This window comes from Chelonus insularis, unplaced genomic scaffold (assembly GCF_013357705.1).
Source record: "Chelonus insularis isolate UGA/USDA-ARS -01 unplaced genomic scaffold, ASM1335770v1 contig_377_pilon, whole genome shotgun sequence".
Classification (NCBI taxonomy): Eukaryota; Metazoa; Arthropoda; class Insecta; order Hymenoptera; family Braconidae; genus Chelonus; species Chelonus insularis.
The window spans coordinates 94,121-110,404 of NW_023276535.1; the positions used below are offsets into that span (position 1 = coordinate 94,121).

At 29.0% G+C, this 16,284-nt stretch overlaps 1 protein-coding gene across 2 annotated transcripts in view; it reads right to left on the reverse strand.

The window, feature by feature from the left end:
* Positions 1-16,284, reverse strand: part of toy (twin of eyeless) — a 31,756-nt gene that overhangs the window by 11,267 nt on the left and 4,205 nt on the right. For both annotated transcript variants that reach the window (XM_035083951.1, XM_035083952.1), the window contains exons 2-4: positions 15,187-15,394; positions 3,769-4,021; positions 2,361-2,541 (exon numbers count right to left, since the gene is read on the reverse strand). In XM_035083951.1, coding sequence (XP_034939842.1) covers positions 2,361-2,541; positions 3,769-4,021; positions 15,187-15,394 — 642 coding nt within the window. The remainder of the gene's footprint in view (positions 1-2,360; positions 2,542-3,768; positions 4,022-15,186; positions 15,395-16,284) is intronic.

Here is a 16,284-nt window from a genome sequence, read left to right on the forward strand (position 1 = left end):
TAAAGCAATAACATGAGTCAGTTGGATTGAATTTTTTAATACTGATTCATAAATTTGATCATAAATAAATAAAATATTTTTTCAAACATATTCTAAAGTTCATTACAATGATCTAAAACTTTTTAAAACCAACTAAAAAAAAAAAGAAATCCATTAGAATAATTATTCAGATAATAAAATGTTCGTGTCAATATGATGTTGAACAAAAGTAAATGAAAATTTAATGAAGACTTTAAAATCACTAGAAATTGATTTGGGTACATCGTACCCGCGAAATAACCCTGGGGGGTTGACTGAGCGCGTGGATGCCGACTTGAAGGTTCAATATACTAACGTAAAAGCAGTAGTAAGCCTCTCTTACTTCTGCACCCTCTGTGGCAGTCACTGGTCCGCCGCACAACAGCCGCAGCACCGATGCAGACCATTACACGCGCGACCAAACACGAATAATTGTGCAACACGCTTAACTGATCCCATTCAAACTGATTCTCTACCCGCTTTCCGTCATTCGCCCCCGGTAGTCTGAGGCACCCTAGCCAGAATGATAGACTCGAGCAAGTTAGGGCGATCAGTTCAGTTGCAGACAGCTCATATGGTTGCTAGTGTCAAAAGACTAACATGGTACATGCAAGATTTTCGAGCTACAGGATATGCTAAATTTGTCAAAATATCTGATATTAATGCTTCCACTATTGAATGAATAATCAACTGTTGGTTCTGTAAAGAGCTTTTTTTTTTTTTTAAATTGCTTTTCATAACTTGATCGAAATATTTCATTTTTGGACTAAAAGACAATTACAATGTTTTACCAAAATGTAAAAAGGTGGAATAATGGTGATGGATTTTTAGTATTTTTATTTAAATGAAATTCAATTGAGATTGATTTTTAAAATTGTAAAAATTGTTGTTCAAAGTATTATACATGACATAAAAGCTCTATAATACGTATCAAGCTTTTTGAAAGTTTAATAGACTTTTTTTTAAATTAAAAACCAATTTTTCTTATAAACACCTATTCTTGAGCTTAATAAAAATATCTCTGATTTATTTATTATAAAAAATTATGTAATAATTATTTTTAAACTAAGAGTCTAGTGTATTCCTAATATGCATCAACCTTATTTGAATGTTCATCCATCTATTAAAAATCCTCCCAATCATTTGGATAATTTTGATCATCGCAGACAATTCCTAATGGCCTACTTCCGGAACTGTCACAGTTGTTTTTTTTAGGACATCCGATTGATCAAATGTCCCTTTTTTCTTTTAAGCTACCGGTGGATAACGACACATACGCGTGCCAATCTTCTTCAACAGACATCTAAAGATAGGGTGGCCTTTACTACCCCCCTATCCGGTCGTCTCATACTGCAATCCCAGTAAGCTTCTCTAATCCCTCGGTCATCTCAATACGTGTGTGTAACGATCGTGACCTCGGCGTTCCATTGCGTGTCCTGAGGTCTTGGGATGTAATGATGGCCAGGATGTTTGAAGAAAAATCTTAGGGGATGAACAGTAGGAGGGTGGACATCGTCGACTTCACGTAATGGAGCGATTACCCCTACTCAAACTATCGAATTGACGAGACTTTGATTAGGGTCGAGTGGTTAGATCCGACGGGTAAGTGCCTGCCCCTGTGTCTGACTCTGATGTTCATTCTCTACTTTCATCTTTGTTCTAATGGACATTGCCACAAATAACCTAAAGATTTATATTTCATTCTAGTGCCTTAGTTCTTAACTCATGCTCACTATTGCATTAAGCACTGAGCTTTAACTGCCGATCTATTTGATAAGGATTTAATTATTTTATACTTATGTTATTTTTCTTTGGTGCATGGATTTTATGTGATTGTTGCATGCATTGTATTAATCAAGATCATGGAGTATTAGTTTGGCATAAAATGTACTTTGAAATAAAAATTTGATGTTTTATGATCCTTTTGAAGAACATTTTTAAAATTAAAAGAATTTTTTTGTGAGAAAAAATTAAAAATGAAGCTTTTTTTCCGAATTTTAATGCAATTTTATAAGATTTTTATTAAGTTTAAGAGAAAATATTCAAAGAAAACATTTAAAAAGTTTAACATCAACAAGAAAAGTTCTGAAAAATGTTTTTTAATATTCAAATGAGTTTCTGCAGTAATTCTAAAATATTGAAGTTCATTTTTTTTTTTTTTCATCAATAGATTGAATTAACTCCATCCACTTCATTTTTTTCTATAGCTTTATTGTTATAAAAATTCCTCAACTTTGCTGTCAAAAAATCAATATAAATGATTTAAATTAATATCGAAGAAATAAAGGATGGATATTATTTACAATAAAAAGAATAAAAATAAATAAATAATATTTACTCACACTAGGAATATTGTCATTGTTGCAAACGCCTTCCTGAAGCAACCGATCACGAATTTCCCAGGCGAAAATTGATGGACATTCACGCTTGTAGTCAGCAATTTTATTTACCACCGGAGTTGTTGCAACGCGTGGTTTACTGCCGCCAATCGCTCGAGGTTTTATCGATCCAGTTTCATAATATCTATATAACAAAAGATAAATTAAAATAATTTATATTATCAAAAAAACTAAATATATTTTCAGTCTCCATTCACTCTATTGTCTACTGTAAATTAAAATTTACTACTGAAAACATAGTATTTACTTTGTTTCAAGGTTTAAACAATTATAATAAAAATTTTTAAACATCATTAGAGATAATTATAATTAATTTAATGACAACAAATTGTTTGATACATATGAAACAATGACTAGGGTATAATATTTTTACAGAACACTTGCACAAAATTTATGCTTCAGTAATAATAACATTCCTATACTGTGAATCCAGGAAAATTCGAGTGTTTAATAATAAAACGTTTAAAGTGTTTAATAATAAAAAACCCTGATTGTTAATAATGTTAAACAAAATAAACAAACTATAACATTTTGGTAAAGAGGCGTTTAAAATTAGTCCACAAAATTGCTATAGTTGGTTTATGGCGTTGAACATTATAAACACTTTAAGTGTTTAGTTCTTGAACACTTGGATTTGTAGTGAGGTTTATTATGAAGCCAATAATTACTGAAGCTTCTTCTTTTCATACAAGTGTCCTTTTTGAAAATTATTCTAGATTTGATGCTGAATTAAATAGATCAACAAAGAATGTGTACACAATAGTATTTCAAAACTTATTATGTAAAATAGGGAATTAAATCACGATTGTAAATAACTGATTTACGAATGACCAATATACATAATGTCCAACTAATTTTAGTCCAGTCAATACAAGATTAACATAGAAAAGTTTCTTTTAAATTAATTTTTATTTATCAACAATTTTGTGATCATTTATTTATTTATTTCGTATTAATAAATAATAATATTTTAAATAATGTATAAAATTGAAGATATAACTTTTTCAGAGATCACAATTTGTATCTATAACTTAACTTCTTCCGGATCTATACAATTAAACTGACTACAACTATAAAAACGATTTATCTTCAAGATAAATGAATGCCTTAAAGAAATACTGCAACAAGAAGGGAATGTTCCGCTCTCTAAGTAATCTATTTTAATCCAAATAAATACCAGTTTTTGTAATAAATAATTTTATTTATCAAAACAATTTGTTCTTTAAGAAATCAATTTGTTTAATTCGCAAAAAAGACTAGAATTAAATATTTAATTATTTTATTTTTAAAAGGAAATGAAGATAAGAGGGTAAAAAGTTGTTGGAGAAGAAAGAGAGTGTAAAATACATACCTCCCAAGGATTTTGGAGACACATCCATTGCTGACTTGGAGTATGCGCGAAATGTCACACGGTCTCGCACCGCTATGTGCCAATTCCACGATCTTTTGCCTCGTCGAGTCCGGCAATGGTCGGCCATTAACGTAAACGCCACCAAGCTGGTTGACCCCACTGTGTCCTGCAGCCGAGCACCCAAATATTGAGTTCTGACCGACCATAGAACCCCCGCCAATACCCGGACCGCCCCCGTGCATCAAATCCTCCTCTGTGAATCAGAACGACGAGTTTAATCTGTCACTTAGTCGATTACCAATGACAAGCACGGACGTGCTACCAGTCTATATAACTTGCATACAAATAATCTCAATATATTACCAATTATTTTGATACGAATCCTATTCATGATATATTCACATCTCCCTTTAATTCAATCTCTTTTTAGATTTCATTGTTGTTTTCCCAACAGTGACTTTATGATGTCTAGCATTTCATTTTTTCTTTTATTGCCTAATGCTATTACACGATTCAAGGGAAAGAAGTAACGTTGTTATAAATGAAAGAATTGAAGAAAATGTCGCTCATTGAAGCAACTTGAGAAGAATCAACGTTAAATGTACCTTGCAATTAATGAATTTAATTAATCTTGCTTGCGACGACCTACTTCTGTTTGCAAGACGACGTCGTCAGTAATGTAATTCAAAGCTTTCAGTTGAAGGCATGTATCTGACAATGAAACAAGCAAATAAGCAAGAAAATCATCTTTTGACTGAACACTTGGTAATTCAGTCAAAATTGTCTTCGTTTATGTTTAAATATCTTTTATGCTTGTATTCGCTTTTATTCTTGTTTGTTTGAATATTAATCATGATGGTTAAGGCAGGTTTGTATAATTTAAATTGTTCGATTGAATTGACAGGAATGTTTATCTTAAATCGAGTATAAATGCCAGAGAGAATTCTCGCAATGATTTTTCATTTATTTTATAGCTCATTTGTGTTTGGGAAAAATGGACGACAGCTTGGATTTTTAATGAGGTTTATCGGTATGCTATTTTTAAAATGTTATTTTTAATGTTTCAATCGATTATATTTATTTTTAAAATAGTGATTGAGATTATTAATAAAATCATGTTTCAGTATGTCAAAAAATTGGTAATATTTCTTTGATAGAATTTCATGCAGTCGAATGATTCTATTTATATTAAAATTAAGAATATTCTTTTTTAGGATTCTGAAAAAGAAAAGTTGTTTTTTATTACTTTAGAATAATTGTTCAAAAATCATTTAAATATTTTTATTATAAAAAAATTAAATAATAAATTAATATAAGAAAACAATTCAACTTTTAATTTTGTTTTAATAATATTAAAGTAACACTTGTATAAATAAATGATGTAATTTTGTGTACCTTAAAGTGTATAAAAAGGACTAAAAAATGTAGTTAATGTATAGAATTTTAACATTTAATACACTTTATTTTAATACACATATATTTTCCATGAATTAAGAGTAAAATAATTGAAAAGAGATAAATGATTTCATTTGCAATATTTCAATAATTTTTAATCAAAGTGAGGTTCTTCAAATATTAATTTGCTTTATTCAAAGTAAATAAAAGCTATTAATAATAAATTAATTCTCTTCGATGTACTCAAAAATAATTGTTTTACAAAAAAAAATTGGAAAAAAGTATATTCAAACAAATATTGATTTATAAAATCGATTTTAAATTAAAAAAAGAATGAAACTTTTTTCAATTAACATATATATATATGTATACACTTATTCTGTTAAAATAATGACAACAAACACCCGAAAGCAATTAATCCCGTTGATAACATTAGTACCAGGAGGACAAGTAAATATAAAACTGCAAGCCATTCATATTCGTAACGATGACAGGGAAGTGCTCCTGTTTGGAACAAAGAGTGTACGTAGTGCATCGTGGCATAAGGCAAACGAAAGAGTGAAATAAAGAGGAATTAAAGAGAGTAGAAAAAGAAGAAAAGTAAGTGGACAGACACGGCATCGGCTTGCATACGTCAATGTACACGGCACACATTCTTTATTTATAATTTTGCGTTAATCTACGCGACGACCAGGTAAAAGCGAGTCATGCCGCAAAGTGAGGCAAAAAGGTTCCACTTGGCTGAGCGTGAAACGGGACACAGATTAAATCCCATCCTGGCGCACGACGTCGCGGTGCTCGTCGTCGCCTATTCCTTTCCCCTCATCATCTAGTTTGCTCTTGTTCCCTCGCGCTCGTTCGCCCACTCGCCAGCCAGTCACCGTTCTTTTCATACACACGCCACAACCCCTACAGCACCACCTTACCCACCTCTCCTTTCCTCTACAAACCCTCCCCTCAACCCACCCGTCATGCGAACAACCTAGAGACAAGGAAAGATAAAAAAAGAAGGCGCTCGAGGCAGAGAATATTTTACAGCTCCCTTAAAATAGTCAAGAATTTTTTTTATCATTTTCTCTTTTTTCCTCTTTTTTATTTCATTTTTTTATTGCTGCTTTGAATCAGAAAGTAGTAATTGATGGTGTTGGAGAATATAAAAGCGACCTGTGCCTATATTTAAGTGGTTCGAAAAATTTTCTCTTTTTTCCCCTGCTGCTTCTGTTGTAGTTTTCTTAATTAATAACTTTCTGACATGAAAATCAGTTTTTTTTTTTGCTGGAGAGTTTTTGTGTTATGTTTTCAGTGTTATGTGCATTCGTGTGGATGTGTTTGATATGAAGCAAAAAGGGAATACTTATGAAACCACTTGCGTGTCTGTCCTTCCGAAACGGGTAAAGTTAAATATCTTGAAAACTAATTGAGTGATTACACTAAGTTTTGGAACGAAACAGTTTGTAATTATTCTTGAATGGATCGAAAAATTCCTCATTGTATTTTTTTTTTTTTTCAACATTATTTTTTTCACGTCAGTCACATTCACTTTTTTTCTTGCATTTTTAACTTTATGAATAATTTACATTTTTATTAAAATAAAAAAAAAAAAAACGATTTAAAATATTGTGGTTAAAGAGAAATAGATTTTTAAAGTTAAAAATACTTTTCAACCAATTATAACAATTGTTTCATACAAAAAATCTCTTTTTTGCTCTCTATCTCCCTAGTCTTATGGTCTATAGAAATACTGCTAATTCGAAAACGTGTCCATTGTGTCCTTTTCTGTGATCAAATCGTTTAATGAAGATACGAGACATTCAGTGTGGGATTATAAAGACTTACGTTTGAATAATTTCTTTGTCACCACTTTTTATTTAAACATCTATAATCGATAAGAACGCTTTTTCTATTTTTAATAAATGAAATAAATAAAACAATAAAAATGCATCTGATCACCAAAGTAAAAATAACAAAAAAAAAAATCGAATGTTGAAATATATAAAATATTTACTTGAATAATCATAAGTTGAAATTTTTTATTTAATAATTTCAGAAATTATCTTTTTAATGTGTGCATCAAAGGATTACTTTTAGAAAAAAATTCCCAATAATTCTGATGATATATATTTTTCTAATAACTGTAGAGATTTTAATATAATATTATATTATGTTTAGTAATGAATCACAGAAAAATTATTATTGTTATCAGATAAAAGCATCACTGTGACTAAAAACCTTAGGAATCACTAAATATTTAAATTTTAATTCTTATTTTAATTTTAAATAACAAATGAACTTCTCTTATAAAATCTCTTATATAGACTAAAATAAAATTTCAGTAATAGTACCTAATAATAATAGAAATAAAAAAATTCTGTCCATAAAAATTGCTTTATAATAATAAAATGTTTATATTAAAAGTATGTTAACAAATATACTCATGATAAATAAAAAAATTCAATTATTTTGCCAATTAGATTTTAATTGAAAATATTTTTCATTTATTATAAAAATAAATTGTAATTTAGAAGCTTGAAAGGATTGATATAAAGATGAAATAAAAAAATGGATAACATTCTTTCTTTGAAAGAATTTTGAAATTAGAATGGCAATAACTTGAAGTTTTGAATATTGGAGCACCAAAATAGGTGTTGGACTCAGAGAAAGGTATTTTAGTAAAAGATGTTTTATCTGTTACCATATAAGTAGTGTTAAAAATTGGTCTATCAGGTACCATTGAAGTTAATGATAGTGATTATGATGATAACATTGTTAGTAGAAGTATACTATTGGTAATGATTGATTTAAAATTAAAAGTGAAGCAGTAAATTATAGCTCTAGTGATTGGATCATCAAGCTGTTATGATGGAAGAGTGCTGTTGTGAAAATAATTCTGAATAAAAATTATAATAATTGATAAATTATAAAATTATTTATTTAATAATAAGATAAGCTGACCATATTGATATTAATTTTGAAATATGAACACATACTGAGAAGAAAAAAAATATTCATAATATATTTTACCAAATAATTGCAACTATTGTGTTGATTTAAAAATATTTTATAAATTTTAATTTTTATTTAATGACTAAACAAAGGATTCATTTGCAAGATTTATTTATAATATTGTTAATTAACAAAATATTTAATTTATATTAGTTTTTTTCAGGGTATACACTAAGAAAAGAATTTCGTGGAATGAAAGAATTTTTTATTTAATCAATAAAAGGAACTTGGAGTATTCTCCAGATTATATTTTATTTGATCCAATAATATTGCTATCAAAAACACATTTTGTCATTTATTTCAATGTTATGACAAGTTTGAAAGCAAATAACATTTCATTCATTTAAATGATTTTATTAAAATATTCATAATTTTGAGGAAATATTTCATTGCGACTATTTGAAATTTTGATGTTAATTATCGAATAAAATACTTTCTGTATGAAGTAAATGTTTTTCTCAGTGTACCATTAATAACTGTCAGATAGTTCAGAACTAAGTGGCCCAATTGTGATTAAATATCAAAAATGATAGTGATGTAAGTGATTTTGCATTGTCTAAAATGTTTATAAAATTATTTACAGCTCCTGATGATGATGATTATTCAACAGCAATTAAATTAAATAAAGAATTCATCAAAAGAAAGTTGGATTGATATGACTTGAAAACTATTTTCACATTAATTAATAATAGTATCCAATTTGTAAACAATGTTTAATAAAAAATTACCATCATCAAAGCAAGCATAGAAATGAGTTCTTCAGAAATGATCAAATCTATAGGAAAAAATCGATTTTTAATCATCAACTCTAGTAATGATTGATCAAGTATTGAATGTGGTTGTGATGTAGCCACGCGTGTACAACTGAAATTACCCCAGCCCAAATTGTGTTCAGGTATATGTACAAAGTGTATATATAAAGAGAACGATGGGGAAAATGTGATTAATCTCTATTCGATAATGGAAACAAAACACGATGTCCACTGAATAATACGCATTCGTATTCGAGCGCAAAGTTTACGTCGCAAGTACATATATTTGTCAACGGGCGCGATAATGGGACACGGATAATTAGATCGTTTTCCCATGAGCATTGGTCGCTGATGCATTCACAAGAGGAACTGCTGGCCGACGGTTTCGGTATAATAATAAAACAAAACGACAGTTCGCTTCATATACTACTCCAACTGCATATATCGACTACATTTCAACCCACATGTGCTAACGATAATGAGCAAGAATCTCTCGACTCCGTATCTTGAGGACCTTGTATTTGTCCACTGCTCAAGCACACAACTGATTGAACGTCTCATTAAGACCGTTGATTTGTCCCTAAAGAGCAAGAAGTTATGCCGACGTCTTTCGTGTACCCTACCAATTGCATTGTCAAAGTTTAGCCATCCATTTGTGAGGAAAATTGTCGAATTAGACGTGTTAATGACGGTCCAGTAGTAATTGCTGGAAAATTTGTTTATTAGGATTTTGAGAGTGAAAATTGAAAGATTACAGTGTGAAGAGAATTAATAAATAATCATATTTCAAACGATAAATATTTTTAATTATTTTATTCACTATAATTGGTAGCATTCTTTATATTAATAATACTTTGAATAATTAATCAAGTTTAATTAATTTTTTTATATATTTTATATCAGTTTTATTTTATAATGAAAATTCTAATAAAAAATTACTTTACATGGTAAATAGATGAATGCAAGAATAAAAATGATTCTTTAAAAATAAAGAAATAAAAATCACTGTAAAAGAGTGTACATTCACTGATTTTTAATTATAAAACCATCCCTGTTGAAATTAATGCTATTTATTATCACTTAAAATAATAAATATTCACTGATTAATTTTTCAAGGATATTTTTATACCTTTCTAAAGAAAAATTAATTTTAATTAACTGTAAATAATAGCTATTAAATGTTTAGTTATTTTTACTTTAATTTTAACTTGATCTTAGTTGAATGACAATTAAAAGTTTATTTTACCCAAAAATTTTTTTACTATAAAATAAAAAAGAAAATGATAAAAATTTTCAATACTACAGTATGAAATTGGAGTAAAATCTCATTTGAACCCTTTTACCAATGAAATTTAATAAAAATGTTTTCTATTGCACAAAAAAATATTTAAACATTCTAAAAAATAAAATAATTATTGTAAAAATATTGTTTACTGAGGAATTTTTTTTTTTTTTTTTATAACAAAATTAAAGTAATTTAAAAAAGATGTACACTCCATAAACACACGTAGAAAAAGGAAATAAAGCTAATCTGTTAGTTTTAGAAGGTGTCAAGTTATTTTTAAAGCCCAGAAGAGATTTCGCTTCCATCAATTAATAAACGTTGAGTAAAGAGTGAAAACGTTTGACAAGTGAAGAAGTAGAGACGATGGAAGCGTCGTGTGGGAAAAGGGTTCAACAGGGGTTTTATCACAAGGTAAACTTGTGAGTGCAGAGGAGAAAGAGTGATAGACACACCCAGAGGCAAGATAGTTTCATTTCACGCTACAAGACATCAAAGATGCCATGTGGCACGTTCTCTAATGAGTTGAACCACGATTTGAGTAAAATGGTGCACCCTCAAGTGACGAATACAACTTGTGCAAACATCTATTCTCATAAGTAGATAAAGTTGATTAGAATTCATGATTTTTCATTAATACCTGAGCAATAGCTTCGAGGATTTTAGGATTAATCTAATCAAGTTACTTATGTCATCCGAGAGAATCTACAAGTTAGGAATTAAGATTGATAAAGTTGTCTGATTTTTTGTCAAACGAATTTTCAAATTGCTTTTAATTCATCTTTAAAAGAAAAAAAATTCAGTTAAAGAAAAATATAACTTTAAACATCAGCTTGAATGTTTTTTTTTGTTCATGAAAATCTATTATTTTACAGCAAAACTCAAACATTCTAATTGGAAAGGAATTAATAAAAGTATTTTGAGATGAAGTAGAATTTTTTTTTGACATGATATCAACTTTTGTTAGGAAATTAATGGATAAAAAAATGCATAAATTGTGTTCCAAGTTTTTTTTTTTAAAACCCTTCTCAGGTTGTTTGTTAAAATTGATGAAATTTAAAGATAGAATTGGAGCCTTGGATGCAAGAAGGGTGCTCAGATTTTTTGCTAAACTCAGAGAGAAACTAGGCTAATAATATTGTCGTTGAAATTGGAGTCTCGAGCAGAAAAAGGGCTTTCAGGAGCACAGGTTTTTTTTTTGAATGTCGATATGTTGAGTGCAAATACATTGGGGAAAACATTGAACACAAAATGTCAAAATAAAACTTTCAAGTTAATGCTTTCCTTCATATCTCAAGTACTTGAACACTTCAATTGTAAAACCATTTGCAAATTGGTTTCATTTTTTTTTTAATTTCTAGATACAATAAAATTTTACTTGAATCAATTAAAAGATATTTTTAGTAAAAAAGTTTTGGTTTATGAGTCTTTGAAAAACCTAAATGTAGCTAATTTTTATGAGTTCAAGCTTGACATAAAATAATTAACCGCATGGTACCTACAGCTTAACACTAGATAAAACTTGACACCAAGAAATCACTGGTCTACGTAGCGTGACTTAGAGGTTGAACGTGGCTGAGTAGATGATTTAAGTAAGAATAAAACGTATTACCCTTGGTTTGCAATGCTATATATGAGGGGCTGTTGCCCCGACAGAAGCCAAGCAATAACATATAGGGTTACAAACAAACCTCTGCCAACTGCAATGCACTATTCCAAGCCCTACAGAGTGTTGTGGAGTCTAGAACATTGATATCTTAATCTCTCAAACTGATTTCACGCGAATACCTTGCGTATCTTTACACTTTCACGATTGCTCATCGGCTTTAAATCCGTATTTATTATTTAATTCAAAAACATCATTGTTTTATACAAATAATACCAATCATTATTTTATTTATAAACAGTAATTAAATTTACTCGTAAACACTATAATTAAATTTGTTTGATAAAAAATTATATTGAACTTTCAAATATTTTTTATAGTAATTAATTTTCATGTTTCTGCTTTGAATTTTATGCCTTTGATATTTATTACTGGCATTACATCAATTCATTCAATCTTTTCAAAGAAGCTAAAATATTTTTATAAAAGAAATCTTTTTAATAATTACTTTTTTAAGTTAAAATAAAATAGTTTACTTGTAAGTGTAAATTAAAAAAATACATCTTTTGATATAACAAATTGTAAAATGTTTATTTTGAAATTCAAAGCTGATAAAAAAAAAGCTTAATAATTTCTTTCAGCTATAAAAGTTGATTATTTTATGAAAAAATTTAATTCAAAGTAAAATAGAAGTCATTTCAAGTTCAACCAATTTTATAATTCTAAATATGATATTGAAATATAGTCAAAGATATTGAAATACTTATCAGTGTGATTGATAAATGGTGATAAATATTGAAATGACTTGATATGAAATTTGCTTGATGTATTCAATCAAACATGGAACAAATGTAAATAGTTAAATAAAATTAATCAGCGTTGTTTTAATTAATAATTCAAGCTAATTTGACGCTATTTATGTATCTCAGTATATTCTGTAAACTGTAGGTCTATTTTTTCATAAATTTTCTACTAGTTTATTCATATATATTTATTAACGTATTAATTATGCAACCCATAGAATGAATATTAAAATTAATGTGTGATAATAGATTGGAACGAACTACATAAGCCAGGCATTAAATTTTTCTCCTTGGCTTGTTCCCACTGTATAGTTATACTTCCTGAATGAAACAGCCTGTTTTTATATAGAACCGATGAAATTAGCATATTCTGAATTCTTTATGAGGTTTTGAAAGCACCTTTAATCGACTAGATTACAGTATTAACCAAAGCCCGATTTTTCGGTCGAGTTTTCTCGTTAGTGGGTTGGATGAGTGAGAGAATATTTATAAGCATGGCACGAACGCTTATCGTGTCGCTTTGCTACCGAAGGATCCCCTGGTTAGATTTTTTTGAGAAGTGAGCCTTTTGCATACTATCGAGATGAACGACTCCCTGCCGTTTCGAAGAACCCGCGTAGACCCCCCGTGTGTTAAAGAACGTCCAGACCAACTCGAAAAATCCGTCAGAAGCATTCTCATCAAAGTGCAAAGGATTCTGTAACGATACTCAGATCATTTCGACGTGCTGTCATATTTTTTTTTTGCTTATTCTTTCATTTTTAGAAGCTAAACACGTTTTGGCCTGATTTTATTATGCTGTTTAGAACATGATCTTTTTTTTTTTAATTTTATTTTGCAGTTTTAAATCAATTTTTTTTTTTTGGAATTCATTCTTGCAATGGAGTAAATGTTTTTTATTGATTCAAAATTAAATAATTGAGTGAATGATTTTATAGAAGAATTAAGGTGAAATAATGTAACAATCAAAAGATCTTTGAATTATAAAATACTCTGTTTTTAATTAATAGTTAAAAAATAAAAACTGCATAGAGAGAAATATATAGTTGGATTTACTACTAATATTTCGAAAAGGACTCAACTATTTCCTTTTAAATGAGAAATTGACAAAGGATTGTAAATCCAACTATGAGACTCAACTATTATGTTTAGAGTGTGATTGTGGAAAATAATTATCCTTTAATAGATAGTTGAATTAATTATGAATAAATGATGTTTAATAATTCTTCAGTCAACAAGAAATGTTGAATAATACACTAAAAAAAATTTATCGGCTTAGAAATAGTCTAAAGTATAGCTAAAGTAGATTGCTATCTCGGCAATTGCTATGTCGACTCTAATTATCTGAATTGTTATTATAACTATCTAGCCACAACTATTTCAATCGTGTGAATAAACAAAGTATTGTTGTAGTAGCAAGACTATAGATATCAAAGTGAACCTAAGTGCTAGATTGAAAACATTGAGGAACATTTACTCTTACATTTGGAATAACCAAGGAACACACCAGAATTGTAATAAAAATGTTCCTATTTGAGGTAAAATACTATGCTTCTAAAAAGAACAAAATTTAACCAACTTAACATAATTTTTATTCTCTTTAGGAATAATTATTATCACTACTCTGAGGTGTTTTTAGATTATCTCAAATGTCAGGGTAACTTTTTATCTATTAAAATTTTTTCAATTACTATTAGCCAACTATCTTGAGAGAAAAGCATCGCTATAATTGAATTATATATTACTTTTCGACAGTTTCTAAGAATATTGTAATTTTCTAGACAAATAAATGTATATCTACATCTATGATGGTGACAAAATAATTGTAATCAGAAATATGCCCATCCTTTTTTTAAAATTTGTTCTGTAAATTTTTAAAAAAGTTCAGGAGGATCTGATGACGGTTTCTATCACTTGGCAAAGATTTTTTATGCTCAAATAATTTTTTTAACAATATACATACAACAGTTTGTATAATAAAAATTATTGAATTATTATACCGTGTGTGCAAATATTTTGAAAGCAGAATTTCCTTATGCGATAAAAAAAAATGAAAGCTTCATAGAGACAATGTACAACAGAAAAATAAAAATTTTTACAAACTTTTGTCTATTAAGTGTACATCATAGATTTGTGTATTTATTAAAAATCAAATTACGTTGTACATTTATCAGCGCACAATTAATCTACTGATATTGCAGTGTATTTCTCTTGTTGGAATATATTTATTGGTTGTTGTACATTTCCCAACGAGCCAAACAAGCATTGGATTTATTTATCAAATCCCCGTGACACTCGCACGATCATTTCTATCATCGTTATCGAATCGAGCGTGAATTTATTTTATCCCACCCCCCGTGTCACATCCGTGATTGTCCGCTTCAACGGCCGTAAACGAATTTATAACGCGTTTGAATTTCGACCGTTCCTATTATGTATGTATATGTCATCGAATTTTTTCCCATCATCATTTAGATGCACAAGTGATAACGGTGAATCCAAAAAGAAAAAAAAATAAAATCCCGAGAAAATAAAATAAATGATTCCCCAGACAAAGGGGGTCTGATGTCAACTGACCTTTGTGTGGCATCTTCCAGAAGGATGGCTCGGGGGTGGACGAGCAAGGGTTAGCCACCCCCGCGCCCAACAACGTTCTTGCCGCGTGCAGTGCCGCCGCGGCCGCTTCTCTGCTCCGAACAGCCGCAGCGCTCGGCGGGTAATCTGAGACGCCGTCACTTCCGGCACCCGAGACACCCCCGCCGCCTCCGGCCACGCTAACACACTGCTGTAAATCAAAACATTATTAATAAAGTCACTTTGAGAGATTAAAAATATGTACAAAACAACTAAAATAATACTCTTGTGTACTCAACATGTTTATTTTGGTCATTTAATTACATTCGCGCTTGTATACCGACAGTCATGTAGTGGAAATAATATGTTTTCTACATGCGGGTATTTTCATAATAATATAGAAAAAGCGATAGAATTATTTGTTGCTCTTTTATTCACTTCCTTTCTATAATAATAATAATAATAATAAGTCTACTATTTATCTTCAATATATGATTGAAGTCAACTGTCTAAAAGCTTGCAGTTTTTTTCACATCAATTATTGTAAGTATTTTTACTAATTTATCATGTGAATTATTAAAAATACCTCATTTTACTCTTTTCCCCAAATTTATTTTATTTATATTGTTTTAAATACTAAATGAATCAAGTTGAATTTAAATAATGTCCTTTGCTTTATTATTTATAAAATAGTATTGATAATTTTGATATTAAAATTACGTGATACAACAACAACTTCAATTAAATTACAACCATCTAGATATTATATATTTCATTAAACATTATTAAAAAAAAAGTTTTATCTATACTTTACTATTTCATTATTTTCATTAAATGTAAATAAATTAATCATCAAAATCTCCAAATTATTTTCTCACATAACAATAAATGAATTTTTTTCCAACTTCAAATAGAAAATATTCCAAAGAATTAATTGTAATTTATTATTTATGAATACATGTGTGTTAAAAAGGTACTTATTGTCATCACACAATAACCTCCAACGTTTAAATAACATGTAAATAATCGCATTCAACAGAATCTATTACTTATAAGACTTAAACAAAATCGGTATTATATTAAACCCTTTTAATTATACAC